Genomic DNA, 23,623 nt, shown 5'->3' with positions numbered 1-23,623 from the left:
CAACCTCACTCACACACTGACTCACCCCAAGCCCTGTCAGGAATACCTCTACAAGATGGAGGAACAGACAAGAATGGCAGAAAGAGACCCAGGAAAGACAAAGAGCGCTCACATCTGTTGAGCATCTATGGTACGTTACAACCAGCATGAGAGTTCTTACCTCACTCCCGCACACACCTCCCAAAAAGCATATGAGGTAAGAGGCACTACCCCATTGTACAGATCAGGAGGGTGAGGCTCAGCGGTAAAGGAACCCATCAGTGGAGACTCAGAGCCAGGCATCCAGCCCTCCAAAGCTAAAGTTCTTCCTGGTGCACACCCACTATGCCCAGAAAGACACAGAGACAGCCCCCAACACACATGGCCACCGCACAGGGTGGCTGGGGCCCGCCCTACTGGGGAGAGATGTTCTTATGCAGGGGTTGGCAGTTTCTTAGAGAACTAAGCAAACTCTGACCATACAAGGAGCAATCACACTTCTTGGTACTTAGCCTACTGAGGTAAAAACTTATGTCCACAGAAACACCCTGCACACAAATGTTTATAGCAACTCTGTTCATGATTGCCAAAACTTGGAAGCTGCCAAGGTGTCCTCCAGTAGGTGAACAGATAAGCAAACTGTGGTACACCCAGGCAATGGAATACTACTTAATGATAAAAAGAAATAGGCTATCAAGCCATGAACAGACATGGATGGATCTTACATTCGTAAGTGAAAGAAGACAATCTGAAAAGGCTTCATGCTTGCATGACAAAACTATTTGACATTCTGCAAAAGGCAAAACTATGGAGACAGTGAAAAGGTCAGTGGTTGCTGGGGGATTGAAGGGAGGACAGAGGGATGACTAGGCAGAGCACAGGGACTTTTCAGGAGAGAACAACTATCCTGCTTGCTACCGTAATGGTGGACATGCGTTGTTATACACCCACAGAATGTACAAAACAACAAGTGAACCCTAACATAATGTATAGACTCTAGTTAACAATGATGTATTGATATTGGCTCTCAAATACAACAAACATGCCACACTAATGCAAGATGTTAACAGAGGAAACGGCGGTGGGGGGTGGGTGGAGTAGATGAGAACTCTCTATACTTTCCACTCGTTTTTCTGTAAACTTAAAACTGCTCTGAAAAATAGACTTTATTAACTAAAAAAAAGAGAGCAGAGAACACAAAAAGGAAGAAACCATGAAAGAAATCATACAAGAATGTTTTTCTGAACTGAAGAACATGAATGCTAGAAGAGTCCTACAAGTATGCAGTGCAATGAACAGACACATGCCAACAGATACGACTATGAGGCTTAGAACACCAGGCATGAAAGGATTCGAACAGCACTGGGGTCTTCCTTAGCAACACTGGGCATCACATGAAGGAATGCCTTCACATTTCTGAGGGAAAAGCCTTCCACTAGCCTGGAATTCCAGACCCGGCCAATCGAGCATGAAGGTGGAATAAAGCCTGGTGGTAGTGGTCAGGCTGGTCACTAAAGGGCTCAAAGTCCCTTGGTGATTGCACAGCACGTGCGCGCGCACGCGCGCACACACGCACACACACGCACACACACGCACACACACGCACACACACACACACCCCAAAGGCGCAGTCAGTGATGCAGGGGCCACCTCCCACCTGAGCTCTGCCCACGACAGTGCCGGCTCCCTGAGCTTCTGGTGGACACAGAGTGGGGCGTGGGGGGCCTTTGTATGAAAAGTCCCTATACATCCAAAGATCCAGAATTAAGTCACAGCAGAAGCTTGGTGGTAGTGGTGGTAGTATTTTGATTATTTTTTAATGTTGAAGTTTTTTTTAAAAGGCTTCCTGGGGCACCTCTGACTCTTCTACATCCCTGTAGAAGAGCCCGTCATGACGAAATCCTGGTGGGCTATGGCACGTCCCCTCCGTGGAGACCCATTCCACGGCCTGAGCGGCCTGAGCCTAGACTTTGGTTTTCCCTCCCAAACCTGAGAGACAATCCCCTGAGAAGGCCGGGTAGGAACAGATGGTGCCACGGGCAGGGCGGGCAGAGAAAATGCCAGAGAGGGTGCCTCTCTCATAAGGCACGGGCAGGGAGTGAGGGGAGGAGAGGCTAAGTGAGACAGATAGACTGGAGGATGTGTGTGAGGGTGTCTGTGGGGCAGGAGAGGAAGTTTGACAGAAAGACCAGCCAGCAGCATCAACAGCCTCACACCTCTACGTTCTCAGCCCAGTAACCACCCTGGGCCTGACCCTTTACCTATTTAGAGGCCAAGCCCTAGTCACTTTCCCTAAATCTGGGCTAGGCCCCATCTAGCACAGGAAAGTCCTGGGAGGTAGGGCAAAAGAGAAGGGTATGGACTCCAGCCCCAAACCGCCCAAGCCCTGAGTAACTAGGATCAGCAAGCACAGCCAGCCTTTGCTGGGGCAGACAGGTCAGGGGCCCTCAGCCCCAGCTAGTCACACTGCACACACCACAGCGGTAATGCAATTACCTGGGGGGGCCCGGGCCCTGTGGTGAGACTGCAGGGAACTAGCACTTCCTACATTGTCTATTTTTGTCCTATTTGAATGTTTTATAAGGAGCATATATTACCGTGGTAATAGGGAAAAGAGACAAGGGAAAGCTCTTACTCCTATCTCATCTCAGCTTCCTGGGCCACAAAATGGGCCACGGTCCTCTGCCTCCCAGCCCTCAGAGGAAGGCGGGAGGCCGAGTTTCAGGTCCTCTGCCACAAAGACCTTTTGGGCCTCTCTCCCCTATAAGGTCACTTCCCCTTCTCCTGTTCTGCCCACCCCTCCCCCACAGGGAATTTGGGTTTCTCCCTGGACTTGTTTTTCAAGGAAGCATGGAAGGAAAAAGAAAACGCTTCCCTGAATATTTTTTAGGTTCTCCCATCCAGAGCACAGTGAAATGAAGAATGGCCAGGACCTACCTCTGGACCCCAGCTGCCATCACCCGTCCACCTCCCTTCCAGCCCCACCTCCCTCTGCAACCCAGTCAAGGACAGGACTGAATGGGATACTGCCTGGCACCTTGGGCACCCTGGGCACCCCAGGGACTCAACCAGAGCAGACCTTCTCCCAGAAGTGTGGCCTACATGAGCTGAGATGGCCACATCCTCCCCCTCCCTAGAGGTGCTGCTTCCCTGTGCCTGGACCAGACAGCCCCACAGACCTGCCAGGCACCATGGAGGTCCACTGGAGAACAGAAAACTATGAACACTGTCAAGAGGAGCTGAGGAACCCGCGATAAAAACAAATGGAGGCTTTCTTTTCACAGAGCCCCATACGCAGCAGAGCAAATGGGCTCTGAGCACCTCAACCCTAGAGACTGAAGCCCCCACGGGGAATGTGACAGCAGGGTCCTATGACCTAGTTCAAGTCCCACCTCCTCTGGGAAGCTCCCTCAGCTGCCACCATCCTGCTGGCCTGGCCCAGTCCCTCCTCCTCTTTCTGACCAGGCATACACACTCTGAACCAAACTCACTCTACAGCCAGATCTGGCAGCACCAAGCCCCAGCACCCCCTGGTGTTGTCATGTCCTGGGCACACAAGGTCTCCCTCGCTGGACTGTGTTTCTTGTGGATATTGACTGGGTATTCCCTGGGGCACACAGCTCCAAAGTAAATAAATCATGCATGCACAGTCTGGAGCTGTTACAACCCTGCAGGGCCCTCTCTCAGCTCTCATCTGGATGCGCCTGACAGCAGGGCATGGTGGTGAGTGCTGGGTCCCCCACTGACCAGGTCACCTCCCTCAGCCTCTGCTTCCTTGGCCCTCAGGTGGGGACAACCATCCTCTTGGCTGTTGGGAGGCTAAGGCACGCCAAGCCTGGTTGGCAAAACTTGCTTATCCTCTCCTTCTCTCCCACGACCGTGAGCTCTTAGGACTCCTGCTCTTGAATCCCTGACGCCGATCGCTCTGCCTAGCCTTCAAGGGAATGTGCCAGATCCTTTAATAAAAATTCAACCTCGGAGGCGCATGGTGGCTCATGCCTGCAATCCCAGCACTTTGGGAGGCCAAGGCGGGCAGATCACTTGAGGCCAGGAGTTTGAGACCGGCCTGGCCAACATGGCGAAACCCCGTCTCTACTAAAAATACAATAATTAGCTGGGTGTGGTGGCACACGCTTGTAATCCCAGCTGCTCGGGAAGCTGAGGCATGAGAATCACTTGAACCTGGGAAGCGGAGGGTGCAGTGAGCCAAGATTACACCATGGCACTCCAGCCTGGGCAACAGAGTGAGACTTTGTCTCAAAAAAAAAAAAAAAAAAAAAAAAAATCCAACCTCAACTTCCCAAGGCTGGCTGTGCAAGAGATAGGCCCTGGTCTCCAGTTTTGGAGCTTCTGTTCCTGCTCCTTCCTCCCTACCTGACCAAGGTTTTTTCTCCCTATCTGTGCCCTTCACCAGGCCTAGCTGACTGGGCCACTGGGCTTAGGAACTCCGAAGCCCAAGCTGAGGCCTGACCTGTCACTTTCATCCAGGGCAGAGACATGGCCAAAATCAATCAGGGTGTGACCAAGGCCCCAACATTCATCTAGACAATGGCTCACAGGACAGCTCTCATTTTCACAGCTCCACAGCTGTAGCACCCAAACCTGCTATGTATCGGTGCAGGATTTATATATAATATAAATCCACCCAAGATGCCACCCAGACTAGAAGGTCCTGGCCTGGTTATCTATATTTCTCAGTGGGTTTGGGGGGTGGGGACACACAGGTGAGTGAATTCACCCAGACCCCATGTGGAAACCACAAGGATGGTCCCTGACGCTTTACATCACTTTAAGGTCAGCGGCCACCCGGGCTCTCCACCTGGGCTTGTCCTTAATGACACTCAATCGGTACCCAGGAGAAACCTGTGTCTTTCCCCTGCCCAGTAAGGCTTGCCTTCCCAAGTCCCGAGGACACGCTGCTTCTGAGAGGACTGACCCTAGAAATACTCATCCCTCCCCCAGGAGGAGGTAAGTTACCAAAGGAACACACTGGGGAGGAGCAGGCAGCATTAAGCACTTTCTAGAAATTAAGAGTGTTAAGATGAATTAGGCCTCCTAGTTCAGAAACCACTGGAGAAACAACACTCTCACCAAAACAGGAGGAAGGACAGTGATTCTGCCCCCATACAATTCCCCTGACACCCACCTGGTGCTTTAAGTCCGGGCTGCCTGCAGCACATATATCACCGACCAGCACATCCTTCACTGCAGGAACTAAGCTGCTCCACCTGCAAAGCACCCACCTTGACTCCATCTCTCTGTCAGGGGCACCATCTGGGGCACTTGAACTCTCCAAGGCCCAGGCGGCACATGCTCAGGACACAAGGGTTTTGATGAAGATGATGATTATCTGGGACTTGTCTCAGGTGCCTCTGCAGCCAGGACATGATGGGCACAGTAAGGAAAGGCACAGTAAGAGAAAATTCCGTCCACCTGAAGAGGCACACGCAGCTACTGATGCTGCTCTTCAGAAGACACATATCGGTGCTTCTCCAACTGCAAAGTGCAAAAAAATCACTGGATCTTGTTAAAATGTGTATTCAGATACCCAAAGTGTAGGTGGACCTGAGAGAGCTCCCAGCTACCCATGCTGCTACTGGCCCAGAGGCCACACCTGAGCAGAGGGCTGCACACGAGGGGCCTAGAGAATGGCCAGAGCTGACCCTGCTGAGGGCTCACTGTGTGCCTGGCTCTGCAGCTCTTTTACTATCCATGCAACCAGCCCAGGAGAGGGGAGGCCCATTTTACAGATGAGGAAACTAAGTTGTGGAGATGGTAAGTTGCCCAGGGCCACGCAGCTAGTAAGTAATGGAGCTGGAACTTGAACATGAAAATGCCAGCCTCCAAGCCCATGTCCTTAACCTTTAAGGTTTAGCAACTTTCAGAAAAGCAGAATGCATATACTCCTGCCCTGGGTACCCTGAGAAGACAGAGGCTGGAAAAGGCCTGGCTACACATCACAGACCCTGAAAACCAAACCCCCTTTCAAAAGGTTGGCACAATCCCAGAGCACAGAGCCCTGAGATGCCACTGAGGGGACCTCAGGGTTTTGTCCTGTCCTCAGCCCCTCAAAACCTTGTCTGAGAACAGCCCAGACTCCCCCAACAGCCATCAGGGTCCAGAATTCCTGAGAGACTGGGACCACAAGGAAGCTCTTACAGGGCCCCCTGCTAAGCTAGAACACCTCTCCCAAGCTCTCTCTGCCTGACAAAGTTCACCAGGCCCCGTGTGGACTTGGGACTTGGCCCTCAGCCTCCCCCTACCCACCACCGAAGCAGAGGACAAAGTGGATGGAAGGGGTGGAGAGGAGCAAGTCTGCTCACCTGTCACCAAGATTACCGCCCTAGTTACTCCTGCTGGTGGGGTCCCCAGGCCCTCATAACCAGCTCTCCACCTAGTTCTCAGAAAATGCAGCTGGGCTAACCAATGCCATCCAGCATAACTGGGGAGGTCCTGCACTCAGGGGAGAGCCGACCTAGGGCAGCTGTCACACATACCCATGCAAGTGCCAGGGAACTCCAGTCAGAGACAGACAGGGGCATAGGGGCTGTGGGTAGCTGCAGCAGCAGGCCTGGACACATCTAACTCACTCCCAATTCTTATCAGTCTAAAATTCAGACCCAAATAACAATGCCCCTTTCTGAGCCCCCACCCATCATTTATTCCAGACTCCAAACAACCTAGAAACCAGATTTGTCTCTTTTTTTCCCTCACTCCCTACATCTAAACTTCGAACTCTGTGAACTCTACCTGCAATTATCTCCAGAACTCACTCTCTCACCACTGTCACCCCATAGTCCCATCCACCACCACCTCCCTGATGGACATTAGAACTCCCTGCTTACCTGACGTCCACATTCCATCCAGCAAAGACGTGAAGTGGGAGCTCAGCACGCCCCACTCTCCCTCGCTCAGCACCTTTTGGGGCTTGGCTCCTCTGCATCTCTCATTCCACTCGGGCCACATTGATTCTCCCAGTGTCCCTGAACCCATCAGGTGTGTTCCCACCTCAAGGCCACTGTACGTGCTGCTCCCTCTGCCTGAGACGAAGGCCAGACCTTCTGGCCACGGTTCACTCACTCACTCGAGTTAGGGTTCTGTTCATCCGAGCCTCCTCAGTCTTCCCCGAGTACCCCAACTGCAACCACCCCTCACCCTCTTTATGTTTTTATTTTATTTTATTTTGAAATGGGGTTTCATTCTTGTTGCCCAGGCTGGAGTGCAATGGCTCGATCTCAGCTCACTGCAACCTCCACCTCCCAGGTCCAAGTGATTCTCCTGCCTCAGCCTCCCAAGTAGCTGGGATTACAGGCATGTGCCACCCCGCCCGGCTAATTTTGTATTTTTAGTACAGACGGGGTTTTTCCATGTTGGTCATGCTGGTCTCGAATTTCCGACCTCAGGTGATCCACCAGCCTCGGCCTCCCAAAGTGCTGAGATTACAGGTGTGAGCCACCACGCCCGGCCCCCCTCACCCTCTTTCATCATCATACTGATCACAAGCTGGCACTGGTGTGAGCGCACGCATGTGTCCCCATGTGCACATCAACGTGACAAAATGCTGCACATGTTCAAGGCTTGTTAGCATCTGTCTTCCCTTGCTCAACAGTCAAGTGCATTATTCTGTTCATCTCTGTACCCCCAATACTTAACAGTGGACACTCAAATATTTGCTCAATGAGCCAACAAATTATTCTGTGACTAACGTGGGCCCCCTTCACAACTGCTCTATGGTTTTCTATTGCTACAAACCCATGGGTCTTACTTGTGAGAGCTGGAGCTGCCAAAGAGCAAAGAGGGTCCCTACCCCACCTGCCAAACAGGAGCCTTTGGAGGGCAGGAGCCAGAGATGTCAGGCTTAAAGGGAGGTTTCCAAAATGAGACCTTCTTTAATTGTGAGACACTTCCTCAGCCCCCAACTGAACTAAGAATCTCACTAACTTCCCTGGGAGAGAAGATGCCCAACCAGATGTGGGAAGCGTCCAGCTTTGTGAACAGAGGAGTCACTGTTAACCCAACTCCAGCCCATCTCTTGGCCCTCAAAGGCCACTAATCTTATCCCCATTACCAACTACAATCACTCAGCACCTACTGTGTGCTGGCACAATACTAAGCACCGAACACATGGAATTACATCTTACTCAATCCTCTTAACAACCCTGTGAGGTTGATATGGGAGGCAGACTCTGGGAGTGGCTAAGAGCATGGACTTCAGTGCCAGGCTGCCTGGTTAAGCCCCAGGCCCACCACGTGCTGGCTGTGTGACCTCATATCTATGCCTCTGTTTCCTCACCTATCTATAAAATGGTGGTAGCACCCTACCCTCTCCTCACAAGACAACAGGCTGAGTAACCCAACCCAAAAATCTGAAATCTGAAATGCTCCAAAACTTTCTGAGCACCAATATGATGCTCAAAAGAAACGGGCACTGGAGCATTTTGAATTTTTATATCAGGGATGCTCAACTGGCCAGATAATACAAATATTACAAAATCCAAACTCCAAAACACTTCCGTCCCAAGCATTTGGAATAAGGGATCTTCAACTTGCATGAGGATTCAATGGCCTATGCATGGAGCTCTCAGAACAGGGCCCGGCACACGGGAAACGCACACGAGCATCGGCTCTCACATTCAGCAGGTGTGAGCACTGAGGTAAGGAGACGTGCACTGGGTCCAGTCACACAGTAAGCAGGAGAGCCAGAACTGGAACTCAGGCTCCCTGCCTCCAGAGCCCCCGACCTTGACCACTATACTATGCTGCCTCCCTCTGCAAGTACAACACACACTCACCCCTGCATCTAGGAACCCCCATGTCTCTGCCCAACCAAGGAATCCAAAGCAAAGTCACCCCCCTATTTCTCTAGAGCAGGGGGTATGTGTTAGATGGGAGGAAAAATCACATCTTTATTTCCCCTAATCTCTAGCAAAATTTAGCATGTCTTCCCGCTATGAATTTTTGCAACAGTAGTATAGAAGCAGTACCTATACACTTGTCACCAAGAGAAATCGGATTATTTTCCTATCACATTCTAGCTGTTACGGATGTCAAAAACATTTATACTCATCACTACTTTGAATTGTAAAGTCATTAGACCTCTTGTTGATCTCATTATTTAATACAGTAATAAAGCACTTGTGTTTCTTTAGTAAATGTTTTTTTTCTTTTTTCTTTTTTTTTTTTTTGAGACAAGAGTTTTGCTCTTGTTGTCCAGGCTGGAGTGCAATGGCACAGTCTCGGCTCACTGAAACCTCTGCCTCCTGAGTTCAAGCGATTCTCCTGTCTCAGCCTCCCAAGTAGCTGGGCTTATAGGCCCCCACCGCCATGCCCAGCAATTTTTTGTATTTTTAGTAGAGACGTGGTTTCACCACATTGGCCAGGCTGGTCTCAAACTCCTGACCTCAGGTGATCTGCCCACCTCGGCCTCCCAAAGTGCTGGCTTTTATATTGAGAACTATACTTCAACACCATTGGTGTACTTTGTAATGCTGTATATTTAAAGACCTTATTCTGAGGAGTCCATGGCACCAAAATGGCTGAGAAAACCTGCTTTAGAGTGGGGAGGGAGCAAACTCAGCAGAAGGCCAGGTCCTCCCCTCCCTGCCCACTGCACGGCACCCAGGCTGAGAGCTCCAAGCAGAGGATGGGTGCTGCTCCCATTTCCCACCCAGCTAAGGGAACAAGGGGCCTGGTGAAAGGCAAGAAGCTGGCCGAAGGCCCTCAGACTCCCCAGCATCACGCCACAGTGCTCAGGCTGACCCTCAAACCCTTGCATGCTGATGAAGGTGACTCCAGAGAAACAAAAACAGCCACATGCACCTGCTAGCTGGGAGCAGGCTACTCTGGAGCTTGTTTTGATCATGCCCCCAACATCACAGTCCCCAATTTCCCTGGGCTGGTCCCCACCTGAGCCTCACCTGCTATGGTTGCAACCCACTAGGTCTGTAGCTTCCTCCTTCTGGCTGCAGCCACTGCCCCAACCTCTTCCAAAGACAGGCCTTACCTCAGCTGGCGAACAGTTACTACCACCCTGGGGACAAGGAGCCTGCAAAGCTGGCTGTTGTAGGAATCAAGCCCCATCCCCAAGGCAAATGAAGTCAAGATTAACTTAGTCAAGACAATTGAGCTGCCCCAAAATACTGGGTGGGAGAGTCTTCAAAAAGGGAAAGTAGGGCACCAATGTGAAGAGGAAGAAATACTGATCCAGGCCTCCTTTCCCAGCCTCACTCCCCTCACCTAGCTTCCCTTAGAGCTAGTACAAATGGGAGACTCTGGGGCTCCAGAGGAACCCTCTAGACAGGCATGCTACTCAAAAAGCAGGTGATAGGGAGGAAAACAAAACACTGACCATAATACTCCCTGCCCCCGATTTCTACCGCGGGACAGTGATATGCCATTTCGAGTGACACTGTATAGATGAAATCATGTGCCCACAAAAGGCCTGCAGCCTTCAACAATGACTGGTATCATGGACAGCACCACGGGCAGGGCATATATTTAATGTGAAAGTCATCACCAAACAGAAAAATGACGGGTTTTTTTGGTTGTGTGTGGGTTTTTTGGGTTTTTTTTTGTTTGTTTTTTGAGACGGAGTCTCGCTCTGTCATCTAGGCTGGAGTGCAGTGGTACAATCTCAGCTCACTGCAACCTCCGCCTTCCAGGTTCAAGCAATTCTTATGCCTCAGCCTCCCGAGTAGCTGGGATTAAAGGCATGTGCTACCACACCCAGCCAATTTTTCTATTTCCAGTAGAGATGGGGTTTCACCATGTTGGCCAGGCTGTTCTTGAACTCCTGACCTCAAGTGATCCGTCTGCCTCGGCTTCCCCAAAGTGCTGAGATTACAGGCCTCAGCCACCGTGCCTGGCCCCAGACTGAAAAATAATGGCCAAGAATTGTCACTCCTGACATTCCCAACAGGTTTTTTTTGGTTGTGGTTTGTTTGTTTGTTTGTTTGTTTGTTTGTTTGTTTGTTTGTTTTGAGACGGAGTCTCATTCTGTTGCCCAGGCTGGAGTGCAGTGGCGCAATCTCAGCTCACTGCAACCTATGCCAGCCTGCCATTCCTACACCAGTGACCAAACAGTGAGAGAGAAAGCTCATCCTTATGCTGGGCTTCCTGGTGGTATAGAAGAAATTCAGACCTGGAGAGATAATCATCAATGGATACTAAAACCTCTGGGAGAAAGGTTGGTGGTGGGGTGGGGGAGATTTGGAATGGCTGGGGGGCTAACCACCTACGAGGGCTTCGCTGAGGGTGGGCTGCAGGCAGGTGGGCCTCCCCAGGTGAGGCAAGGCTTGGCCAGCCCCTGGGAAGGACTCTTGCCAGGGAACCTAGTGTCCAGGGGTGGAGAATCAGGGTGCAGGCCATCACGAGGAACCAACTGGCCAGGGCTACAATGTGTGACAGTCTTGAGGACAAATGGCTTGGTTCCTCACCAGGTGATAGCATGAAACGGAGGGGTGGGAACTGTCCAAAGGGGAGACGTGTCATAAGGAGACATAACAGCCAGGTACCTATTTGGATCCTGACTCAACAAACCACCTATGAAGAGGCATTTTAGATATCAGGACAACTTGAATGTGGGCTGGATATTAGATGATCATTAAGGAATTGTTGATTTTGTGTGAGGATGGCATTAAGGTTATGTTTTTTCTAAAGGCACCCAAATCTGTTGGAGTGGGCTGGAGAGGCATACTGAAGCATTTAGGGTATACTGACACTCTCCTGCTTCCACCTGGGACTGATGGTGGATTTGACATTAGACTCCTGAGGAGGTCAGAGCATGTCTCGGGCCAGGACACAGGCTTCCTCTCCTTGTCCTAAGACTGAGCCCCACCCCTGCTCTCCTCCCTCAGCCCCTGTGCTTATCAACACCCCTGTGAACAACTGTGAACTCATCAGCCCACCCGCTCACCACCGCACAGGGGCTGACAGCCCCGCATGGGATCCTGACAACCAGCCTGACACATACCACCCCTTAAAGGCACAGGGCATGAGTCAGCAAGATGCCACCCAACCAGAGGAGGCCTCAGCCAGGCCTCTGCTCCACTGTTCCCCAAGTATTTGCCAGGAACAAGAAAGGAGGTGTCTTTGAAGAGCTTATGCCTTGGTGGAGAAGATAGCCACATAGCTAACGGAAGATGGTGACTGACACCACAAAAATGTACAAATGAAGCACACAGGAAGGCTCAAGGGGAGCGGTTTGATTTCGGGATGAGGGTGTGGGATGTGGCATTTATACTGGGCCCTGAACAATGAGTGGAAAAGAGGCGAGGAGCGGGTAGGGAAGCATTCCAGGTGCGAGGGACAGAACATGCAGACTGCAGAAGTGCAGGCAGGAGAAGGAGACTGCCCCTAACGTCACACTAAGGAGCCATAATTGTATTCTAGGCCCTGAAATGCACGACAGGGTACAACACAAGGACAGGACTGATACTATGCTGCAGGAAGACGGAGGGACAGCAGAGAGGTAAGGCAGGGGACCAGCAAGGGGCAGTCACAGCCCAGGGTAGTTCCCATGGCCAGGCTGACCTGAGCAACTCCTAATGCCTTAGCAGTTATTTCTCACCACTAATTAATAAACTGGCACTCTGGTTTATAAAAAGGCAGCAGCAGCTAAGGTAACAGTCGAGAGCAGAGGCTAAAAAAATTTTTTTTAAGCCTGAACTAGGACAGGAACAATGGGGAAGGCAGGAGAGCCAGGGGGGCCCCTTGGAGCACCCCTTTTTCGCCCCCTGCAGCAGCACTATGGCAGAGCCACTCCACTCTGATCTCTCACTACTGTTGACAGCAGGGACAGTTATTTACCTCTTATCCCTCACCACCTGAGAAGGGGCCCAAGATGCAGAACATCTTCTAACACCTGCCGGGTAAATGACATGGAATTGGCAGGGCTCGGCTTTTGTCTCAGAAACAAGTTGGAAAAACAATGATTTTAAGAGCATTGTGTGAGAACCCCAGTGGACTGGAAGATGGGAGACCTAGGTTCTAGTCCTGGCTCTGCCTTACTAAGTGCCTTGAAGCAGCCATTTCACCTCTGTAAAATGAGGGTGATAAAATCATGCAGTTAAAGACAAGGTAAAGTGAAACTAGAACTACTATATTCAGAGTTTGGTGAGACAGTTGGAAAACCCTTTTCCCTACAGCCTCCTCCACCCTGATGCCTCCTCTCCTCTCCAAGTGCTCACCCCAGCAGCCTGCCTCACACACTGGCACACAGGAGCTGTGTGGGCCTCAAGCCAACCCCTGCTGTCTCCCCACATCCACCGCCTACCCCACCTTTTGATTTGGTATCTACAGTAAAACTGCAAGCCAGACATAATTGCAGGACAGGATACAGCCTCTTATCAGGCCAGAAGATGATTCTTATCACCTCCTCTGGCACCATGCCTGGCACCAGCAACCTTTGGAGGGAGCCGAGGTCCTCATTCATGAGTTCCCCCTGTCTCTGTGGGGACAGCTCACTCAGCCCTCCTCAGACCCCAGCGAGGTCCAGCCTCCCTCCCTCCTGGGCACAAGCACTTCTAATCCTCATCCTAGTGCTGTAGGCTCCAAAGGTCTGTCACTGTCAGCTCACCCAACACAAGGAAAAGCTGCAAAAATGGCTGGAGACAAGTCAAACCACAGAGAGCAACAGAAAAGATGTAGGGTTAATAGCACAGTGTAGGGAGAAAAGGATCAGGCTTAGACATCAGAAATCTGGCTGCCACTAAAGAGTCGTGTGACCTCCGACAGGTCATTCCACCTCCTGAGACCCCAGTCTCCATATTTGCAAAAATGGTGGTCCCCCTGTCTGCCCTCAGGGAAGAATGAAATGAGGTGATACTGGGAAGGTACCCTTAAAAGTAGGCCAAACCACACAGAAAGATGTGGGTTTACTGTCTGTCAAAGGCCTTTTAAAGGCCATCATTAGCCCCATAGAAGTGAGGTGGCCCAGGAGCAAAAAGCAACAACCCTGCCCAGGAGGAAGGAGAGAATCCGCAAGATGACCTTTCTCAGGGGATATCTGGCAGGTGGAAAAATAAAGAAATTCCACTTACCCCATCCCCCTCCTCAGTGTGCTCCTAACCCCATATTCACCCTGAGCAGGAGACTCAGGTTGAGGAAGACAAAACCAAGTGGCGATGGTCCCCTCTGCCAAGGTCTCAGTTCAGACCCCACAACAGGGGGAAACAAACAATAACTTCCCTGCCAGGCTCATGGGAAGTACAGAACTGTGTGGTGAGAACGTTGCATTTGGGAAAAAGGAGGGAGGGAAGAAAATACACAACGCATTTGCCTTTAAATGCAGAAAATACCTTTGGAAGGTTACACAAGAACTGGTAATGCTGGATGTCTCTGAAGAGAGGAGCCAGGTGACTCAAGGTGGGGCAAGAGAAATTTTTTTCATTATGTGCCCTTCTGTACCTTTAGAATTTGGACCAGGTGAACTACTCAAAAGTAAATAGGGGCCAGGTGCGGTGGCTCACACCTGTAATCCCAGCATTTTGGGAGGCTGAGGCGGGCAGATCACTTGAGGTCAGGAGTTTGAGACCAGCCTGGCCAACACGGTCTCTACTAAAAATGCAAAAATTAGCTGGGTGTGGTGGCACGCACCTGTAGTCCCAGCTACTCGGTAGGCTGAGGCAAGAGAATCACTTGAACCTGGGAGGCGGAGGCTGCAGTGAGCCAAGATCACACCATTGCACTCCAGCCTGGGCAACACAGCAAGACTCTGTCTCAAAAAAAAAACAACAACAAAAAAACTAAATAGGAAGTAAAGAAAGTCTGGCTGTTTTGCTGAGAGCGGCACACAGGGAACTAAGCTTGGCTCCCCTCACTCCCTCTCCTGGCCCAGTCCCACCACACTCACAGTTTCCCTGCCTCCAACTCACCCTGCCTCTAATCAGTTCTCACCTGTTATTCAAGGCCTCACCTCTCCCAAGAAGCCCACCCTGAACTGGTGAGCTCCCCCTTCTCCTGACCCCCTCATTTTCTCATACTTTTTATATGCTGCTTTGTAGAGGAATTGTCTTTGCTGCATTAGGCTTATCTCAAACATATTTTAGCCCTTCTGGAGAAAGGGCTATCCACTTTATTTCCCTGGTTTCCCGCACAGCACTGACCTAGGCACAGTGGTTACAACGGTTGTCCAGTAATTACTTCCTGGATGTTGTGAAACAGAAGGGAAAAAATAGCAAATGACTGTATTGCTGCAGGAGGAAGAACAGGATGGCTCGGAGTGTTCTGTCACAGTAAAACCAACATGTGACGTCTTGGGAAGGATTACGGAGTCTGGTATGTGCTGATGCCCCCAAGCCCTGCTTGAAAGGAGCAAATCTCCCCAGGGTGGAAAGTGCCCTGGTGGCAAGTGAGGCTGACCTTCTCAGGCCTCACTCCACTCTTTTTATTTTTATTTTTTGAGACGGGATCTTGCTCTGTCACCCAGGCTGGAGTGCAGTGGGGCAATCATTGCTAATTGCAGCCTCGAACTCCCAGGCTCAAGCGATCCTCCCACCTCAGCCTCCTGAGTAGCTGGGACTACTGGTGCGCACCACCATGCCCAGCTAATTTTTTGTATTTTTGTAGAAATGGAGTCTTGCTATGTTGCCTAGGTTGCTCTTGAACTCTTGGCCTCCAGTGATCCTCCTGACTCGGCCTCGCAAAGTGCTGGGATTACGGGCATGAGCCACCACACCCAGCCCTCACTCCACTCCCGAGAGGTATCTTGGTGGCAGTGACTCCCTCCCAAAGTATGAGACAACACCCCCCAGCCTCTGGGACAGACACAAGGCTAGAGCTGCAGACCAAATGTGCTTATCCCAATAAACCAAGGACTCACCCAGGAGAAGCAGGTCATGCTTACAGAGCACCAGATTAACCCCTGAGATCCATGTCAAAGAGAAGAGAGGAAGCCTCGGCAGGCAGCAGCTGAGCACCTGGCCCTGTGCAGAGCAGGGTCATGGGAGACATGGGGGAATACTGAGGTGGGCAGTGTGGTGTGGTGGCCAAGAGCATAGACTCGGAAGCCAGACTGCTTGGGTTCACATCCCGACTTTGTGCCATGTGCTGTGGTCAAGTCCAGTGACTCATGCCTATAATCTCAGCACTTTGGGAAGCTGAGGCAAGAGGATCACTTGAGAGTTCATGGCTGCAGTGAGCTATGATGGCACCACTGCACTCCAGCCTGAGTGATGGAGCCAGACCCTGACCCCACCCCCCCCCAAAAAAAGAAAGAAAAAGCAAAGCCATTTCAGCTCCCTGTGCCAAGGTTTCCTCAGCTGTTAAACAGCGCCTACACCTCAAAGACTTGCTGTGGACAAGTGGAAGTCCAGTCCTTAAGACAGTGCCAGCACCTAGATAGGCCTTCATCAGCGATGCACTAGACCAGCGAGGCAATGAAAATAATGCACCAAAATAGGTGCCACATGCTCCAGGTGTGGGGATTCAGAGAACGCTGGGGAGGCAGATGGGTTCCATGATGGCCGACAGGTCTCTGGTGTATGTTCCCTCCTCACAGAGGTGTGCCTTGACCACAGCTGGCGCCAGTGGCTCTGTCTGCTCTGAACATCTCCAGGGCTCCCTATCTAGGCCCCAAAACACAGCACTTTGCTATAGGGCTTCCTCCAAATGTAGGCGGATATCCAGGCTTCCCCTCCTCTGGAATCTCTCTCCCACCAGTGGCCCACTCTTGGCCTTTCAGGCCTCCAGAACTGCCTTTGGATTGGACTGCCCTTCCAGGTCAGCAGAGAAGCCCAATGTCCCCATCTCACTAAAACCCGGCAGGCACTTCCACAGAAACTCCGGGGTGCACACAGGGCTCTAAATGCCACCTCTTCTCTACCCCAAATCCTACAGCTCTGTGGGCTGCCCGGGTCTAATGGAAACCACACAGAGCACACCCTCCACTAAGTGCTGGGTAGTGAGAGTGTGCAGCTCTCCCTCTGCAAGCCTCGGTTTCCTTGTCAGAGCTCTCTTCCAGCTCCCATGCTGGAGTCCCATGAGTAAGGGCTGTGCTCCCTTCCCCACTACGAGGTGAACCGAAGGTTAAGGTGGCCTGTGATACCCCCTCCCCACCCTGCAGCTTCTCAGAGGTGCTGGCTGCCCCTGGGAACCCCATTTTGGGAGGCCCCACTTACTGCTCCTGAGAGGCCAGGGCCCAGCTCCACACAGAGGCCTCATGTGGCCAGCCAGGCCCCTCTCCTCTCTGGCCACTATTGTTCCCAAAGTAGAAATAACCTCAGGCCAGCTCATTAAGGGCACAGTGATCAGACTCTTCCCCGAAGGGACTGCCAGGTGCACAGCAGACTCACATGTGGACTTATTTTTATTACTTGGCCGTGGGGAAGAACAAAACTGCTTCATGGCCACACTATTTTGCAAAGGAAAGAAAAAGAGGACTGCTTTCCCTAGAGCAGAGCGACAACAGCTCCTGTTCTTGTGTTCATCATCTGTCCCTGCGCAGGGTGAGAAGGGCAGGAGAACATCTGGGCAAGGCCAGGCCAGTGGTTTAGACAAGAGCGTCACAGCACTGAGGTGGCAGCAGTGACAAGTGGGGCGGGCAGCTCCCAGCAGAGAAGGACAGCCCTCAAGGTCACCGTGATGTGGCTTTGCTGAGCTGTGCCTTGCAGCCGGCTGCCTACAAGGAGAGGCAGGCGGGGCAGAGATGGGGCTGACCACAGGCCCCTTGAAACTCCCTGGTCCCAGCCAGGGCTCAGGGCCAGGGGCAGATGGGGAGGGCAGGGGAAGCTGCTGGGCCAGAGAGGAGGAGCTGCCCAGCCTGACTGAGGAGTCACACTTCCTACCCTGCCCCACACCCCCAGACGCTGCTGCTCAAGCAACCCCAAATAAAAACTACCCCATAACTAAGGGCAGTAGAGCCTCTGCATACCAATGACTGGCTTCTGAGTGCAGCCACACCCTTCCTCTGCAGCCAGAGCAGACCTCCCCAGCAGCGCCACAGGCCTCCCATGCCAGCTCTGGGGCTGGAGCAGGAGCCAAGGCCAGGGGCTCAAGTGACCACGGCTGTTTCCCGAGGAGCAGAGTCACACCCAGAAGCCAATAGAGAGAAGGCTGTGGGGTCATGCACCATCTGCCCACAACTGTCTGCCCAGGCTGTCTGTGGGCTACAGGATAGATGCAAGCCCTCAAAGACCATCCCAGCCTTAGGCCAACGGGATGCATGTCCCCTCAGGTGCCTCCCAGTGCCCCCAAACCCACCCACCTAAGGAGATCTCAGAACACCATGACCAGCCAGGCAGAAGGCTCTCATCTCAGACCTACATCCTTCACAGCCTTAGGTCTCCGAGCTCCCTTGCCAAGTGGCACAGTCTAAGCAGGGGCTGAATGGAGCCTCTTGCAGGCCATGATTCATGGTCACAACAGTTTTAGTCTTTGTGATGAAAAAAGACAAACTGATCCCAACCCAAGCTGAACCCACAGCCTTTGCTTTCCCAAGAGGCCAGCTTCTAACCATTGATCCAACAGGCCCAGGATGATGATCCTGTCCGCCACACTCCAGGCCTTACCGCAGGGGCCATTTCACCCTTATCAGGATGAGGGAGAAGGTGGACAGGGGCTCCATATAACATAGTTGTGCTCTCTCCTCCTCCTCTCCTAAAACACACAAAGACCAGCATTCCAGGGGGCAAAGTCCAGGTCTCCCCAACCAAAATGGCCTTGTGGCAGATGCCCTGTCTTCTTACTCCAAAACCTTTGCTGCTGCTTCCTTCCTTCCCTCTTCTGATATATCCAGGTCCACTCCCTGGGGGTGTGATCCACACCAATCGCATAAAGGCCAAAAAGGTCCAAATGACCCATCTGACCCCACAAGTAACAAGGAGAACTAACTAACCACCACATCCCATCCCTGTCTTGGGAATCAGGGAGGCAAACACAGGACACCCACTGGGGAGTGCTAAGAAGGACGTTGGGCCAGGCGTGGTGGCTCATGCCTGTAATCCCAGCACTTTGGGAGGCCAAGGCAGGTGGATCACCTGAGGTCGGGAGTTTGAGACCAGCCTGGCCAACATGGCGAAACCCGGTCTCTACTAAAAATACAAAAATTAGCCGGGTGTGGTGGCACATGCCTGTAATCCCAGCTACTCGGGGGACTGAGGCAGGAGAATCACTTGAACCTGGGAGGGAGAGATTACAAGTGAGTCGAGATTCCGCCACTGCACTCCAACTTGGGCAACAGAGTGAGACACTGTCTCAAAAAAAAAAAAAAAAAAGGATGTTGAAGGTAAAAACCAGAAAATAAATCGCAGAGAAGCATCCAGGATTTCCAGATCCACAGGAACATGACGATCCACGGACAGTTCTACTGAGGGCGGGGAGATCATTAGTTTCCTTGTGTACTACCATTACATTTTGTTTTGAGAATATCCTCTTCAATTATTTGGAAGCCTCTGGTGAAATTCATTTCAAAGACTGCCCCACTGACACAAGACCTTCGGAGGCTGCTGAAGCACCTACAACCCCAGCCACCACCATCACACAAAATGGGGCCCCAGAGTCACCACCACGCTAATATTTTGAGAGCTTCTATGTATCCAGAACTACATTAAGGCTTTTACAGATGGTGTCTTATTTAATCTGTACAACTCTATGATTATTATCATGACCTTTTTAGAAGTGAGGAAGTGGGATAAGTAACCTGTCTGCTGGTAAGTCACAGAACTGGGAGTGAAATCCCAGTTTCCAGGTTTTTAAGCCCTGGGCCATCCTTCCTTCCCAACAGGGCAGGGGCAGCTCCAGGCAGGGCTGCCAGGGAGGAGAGCTGCAGAGCTGCGGGCTTATCTGAGGCTGGTTTCAGGACTGCAGAGGCCTCTCAAGCCCAGCCCTAGTTCTTGGGCCTCTTGCAGCAAATAGAATCCACAGAGCTGCAAAGGTCCAGCTCATTTTGTTGAGAACTCTCGTACTCTTCTGTGTACTCCATCACCCATGGTCCTGAGGCTTTCCTAGGCTCTAAGTTCTAGACTGTCTCCCCCATCCCATAAGAAGCTCTTCCAGACATTGTTACTAAAACCTCCCTTCGCCATCACTGCTCTGCACTGACCACCTACCATGTACAGGGACTGTACTAGGTGCTTAAGTTGCATTTTCATTTCATCCCTCACATCAACCCTATGAAGGTATAAATTATCTCCATTTTACAGATGTGAAAACTGAGGCACCAAGAGTTTACATGACTTGCCACGGGTGGCAGTTTTGGGACTGGGATCTGTCCAGTGCCACTCTGTAGCCCCTTCCTAACCATAAGGGTACCCTTCCCCAGTCAGGTCCTCTCTTGGCAAAGGGCCACCACCTGCCCTGCCTGAGACCACCACAGCCAACTCCTGGAGTTAAAGAATAGATACTTTTCTTTTCCACCATTATCCAAAGCTGAGGAGGGTACACCCTCGTCTTCTCTGCCTTCCCCTCTCCCTACCAGGCAGCATTCAGACTCAGTCTCGGTAGCCCACACCAGGGTGCTCCAGGAAATACCACCAGGAATGACCACTACAGCCAGAGGTGGGGACCACAGCGGGGGTGACAGCCCTCCTCCTCTGTCAGTGGGCATGCTGTTAGGTCCAGTAAACTAGAGCACCAGGCCAACTTCACAGACTTTCCTCTGCCCACCCTAAGTGACCCTCCCCACTCCTGTTCCCTCCCGGTTCTATAAATAAACCAGGTTGTTGCATCAGAGAAAACAGCCAGGTGGGTGTGGAAAGATCCTGGTGGAAAAGATGATTTCTATAAAGTAAATTAAGGCTCCCATTCAGATCAAGGGTTGGTAAGTCAAATTCTCCAAGATAGGCTGTTCTTGGCTGAAAATGGGTCCACCTGGACCTACAAGCTTGGCCAGCTCAGCTAAGGAAGATCCAGAGGCCAAGAGGAAAGCAAGGGCAGGAACTGGAAAAAACAATCAAAGAAGCTGCTCCCTGCAGGCCTGGAGCCTTTTTTTGGTCTGCCTCCTCCTGTTCCCCCAGCACCCCCTGAACAGATGTGTCATCTAACAGTCTGGTCAGAGTAGCTGATTGGTGGAGGGTGAAGGACTGGGGGAAGGGGTGGAATGATTTGGGGGATAGGCATCTCTTCTGAAAAAGAATGGGCTGAGAGATCCAGGAGAGAGCTTTTCGCCCCATATACCCACCCCCTTGGGCTCCAGGAACCAGCAAGGAGGGAGAGGACAGAAAGGAGGAAAAAAACAAAACAAGGTCCAAGCTATATACCACATGATCCCACACCCTGCCACCAAACAGCAAGTCATGAAGGAAGGAGGGGAGCAGGCCAGGGGATGGGGAGATGAAGTCAGGTCACAGCCATGCCTGGAACCTGCCCTTCACTAACGCCCTCCCCATCCCAGTCCTCAGCCAGCCAGCCAGGAAGGTCATTCCACACCCATGTTTCGGAAAACATTCAAGGTCAGATCCTTTTTACCTAAATCCTGCTTTCATTTGGGTTTGCACCACGCTCATCCCTCTCCTCCAGCAAGCCTTCCTGGATTTATTCACTCAGTGGATGCCATTCCACTGGGGCAAACCTTTCCGGCACCTCTCCTGACCTAAGGCACAGTCCTGCCCCAATCCCCTTATCCTCCTACTCAGATCACTCCCAAGTTAACCACTTGAGTGATCCACAGCAGGCTGTCAACCCCGGGGACTGGCTTCCAGCTCCTGCCCAAGCCCAAAACAGGAAATGGGGCTCCAAGGCTGAATGAAGCCTTAATCTTAACACAGGCAAGGTTAAATGCTGCCAAAATAAATGATTAAAAAAAACCCTGGCCCATTGAGGTGGAACTGACCCGCAGATAATCTCCTGCTGTGCATTAACCATGCCGCTGCCTCTACCTCAGGCAGGGCAGGGCAGGGCAGGGCAGGGCAGGCAGGCAGGCCACTGGAAGGCTGACTCAAGTGTTTCCTTCCTTTACTTAGGAGCTCCTCCTGTCCTCAGACCAGGGACACAGACACAGAGGGACAGGATGGGGGTGGGGGGGGATGACATCTCTAGATAGTGGAGGGCATCTTGAGAGCAAGAGGCAGATGCCCCCTGCAGCCAGCTTCTACGTTTAGCGGGGTAATCAACATTCAACCTCACCCTGGAGGAAGACACCTGGCCTTCCTTTCCCCGTAGGGCAAGGCTGTGCCTCTCCACTCCCCTGCCGGACAGGCGCCTGCAGTTGCCCTCCCCTTTGAGGAAAGGGAGGCAGGCTTGGAGGTTCTAAGAACGGCCCCAAGATTTCCCTTCTTGAGGTTTCCATAGCCCCAAAGCCTCTGAATCTCATTCCTAACTTTACTTGACAATCTACTCCTAACGTTCGCCACCACTTAAACCTCCCCCAGGCCTCCCAGGGACCACCAGCGGCCGAGCCCCACACAGCGCACGTTTGGGGAGCTTGAAGGCGACCCCGAAATGCGAAGGACCAACGTGTCTGTCGGTTTACGCCCTTGAGCACGAGGGAAGGGCTCACTGGCCCGGCTGAAGTTCGGGGTCCTGATCCCCCACCAGCCCCGCCCGGTTAGGCCTTTAGCCGTTTCTGTGCCCCCGCGCCCCCTACTCACTGCGTGTGCTGGGCGCGGCCTGCGCCGAAGACCTCGTCCAGCGCCACCGTGGCCTGGCCCAGGAACTTGTCGACGCCGATGAGCGAGCGGTGCATGGTGGTGAGCACCAGCTCGCAGGCGGCGGCGGAGCTCGCCGCCCAGGGCGCCGGGCCCGCGTCGGCCTCCTGCGCCCGCAACAGGCCATCCAGGGCCCCCGGCGGCAGCTCGAAGGAGCACTCCTCACGCCACTCGGGGCAGCCGTGCGTCTTCTCCACCACCGACGTACTGTACTTCTCGCGGCCCACCTGGATCACCGTGTACGCGTCGCTGGTGCTGCCCGCGCCCGAGCTCTTGCCCCGCAGCCCGCGGGCCCGCAGCACCGTCACCTGGACGTGCGTGGGCAGCCAGCGGGAAGGCCCCACCGCCGGCTCCGCGCCCCGCACCAGGGCCATGGCGGGGAAGCGGGGTCGAGGTCTGGCCGAGCCGGTGCAGACCCCAGGACCTGGTGACAAACTCGGTCGCGGCAGAAGGCGGTCAGGAACCGACTCTGAGCGCCGCCGCAGCTGCGGGCTGGGCTGAGCCGGGCCGACCGGCCGCCGCCTCCCCGCCCCACCGGGCCGTTGGCCGCCTGCCCCGCCCCGCGCCCGCCGCCCCGACCCGCGTGGCGGTGCGACAGGGATGCGGGGACGCCGCTCGCGCCCCGGCAGCCGCAGACCCGCCCGGAGCGGGAAGGGGCGGCGCGCGGCCTCTGCAGAAGGTAGGCGGAGTTCCCGCGGTGGCCCCGCCCCTGGTTGGGGGCGCCCGAAGCAACCCGGCCTCTCCTGTGGGGAGCCCTACACCCGTGGCCAGGTACGAAAAACCCGCTCTGCGCCGCCAGGCCAATCCCACGTCTTCCTTCTAAAAGTCCCTGCTCCGGAAAGCCCTCGCCGTAAAAGGGTCCCGGCCCGCAGCTCCTGGGATGGCCAGCCTCTTGGCGCGGACTTGGGGTGATGGGGACCCCCGCCGCTCCCCTGACCCCGGGCCGCGCTCTCCTCTCCTCCAGTCCGCCCCTGCCGGGAAAAATGCCGGAGTGAAACTGGAGCGATTGCCGCCCCGCCACGTGACGGTCCCGCATCGGTGACCTGGAAGCGGGTGAGCTGCCG

At 53.0% G+C, this 23,623-nt stretch overlaps 1 protein-coding gene across 4 annotated transcripts in view; it reads right to left on the bottom strand.

Moving 5' to 3' along the window:
- RAB11FIP5 (RAB11 family interacting protein 5) overlaps positions 1–23,101 on the bottom strand; it is a 39,604-nt gene extending 16,503 nt beyond the window's left edge. For 2 of the 4 annotated variants that reach the window (XM_032178905.2, XM_032178907.2), the window contains exon 1: positions 22,503–23,101. In XM_032178905.2, coding sequence (XP_032034796.1) covers positions 22,503–22,933 — 431 coding nt within the window. In that variant the 5' untranslated portion in view covers positions 22,934–23,101. The remainder of the gene's footprint in view (positions 1–22,502) is intronic. The other 2 variants (XM_032178906.2, XM_058428733.1) reach the window with 1 other exon arrangement.
- Positions 23,102–23,623: the final 522 nt, after the last annotated feature.

This window comes from Hylobates moloch, unplaced genomic scaffold (assembly GCF_009828535.3).
Source record: "Hylobates moloch isolate HMO894 unplaced genomic scaffold, HMol_V3 SCAFFOLD_15, whole genome shotgun sequence".
Taxonomy (NCBI): domain Eukaryota; kingdom Metazoa; phylum Chordata; class Mammalia; order Primates; family Hylobatidae; genus Hylobates; species Hylobates moloch.
Note: the sequence above shows the minus strand (reverse complement) of the source record. Positions and strands in the feature narration are given on the sequence as shown.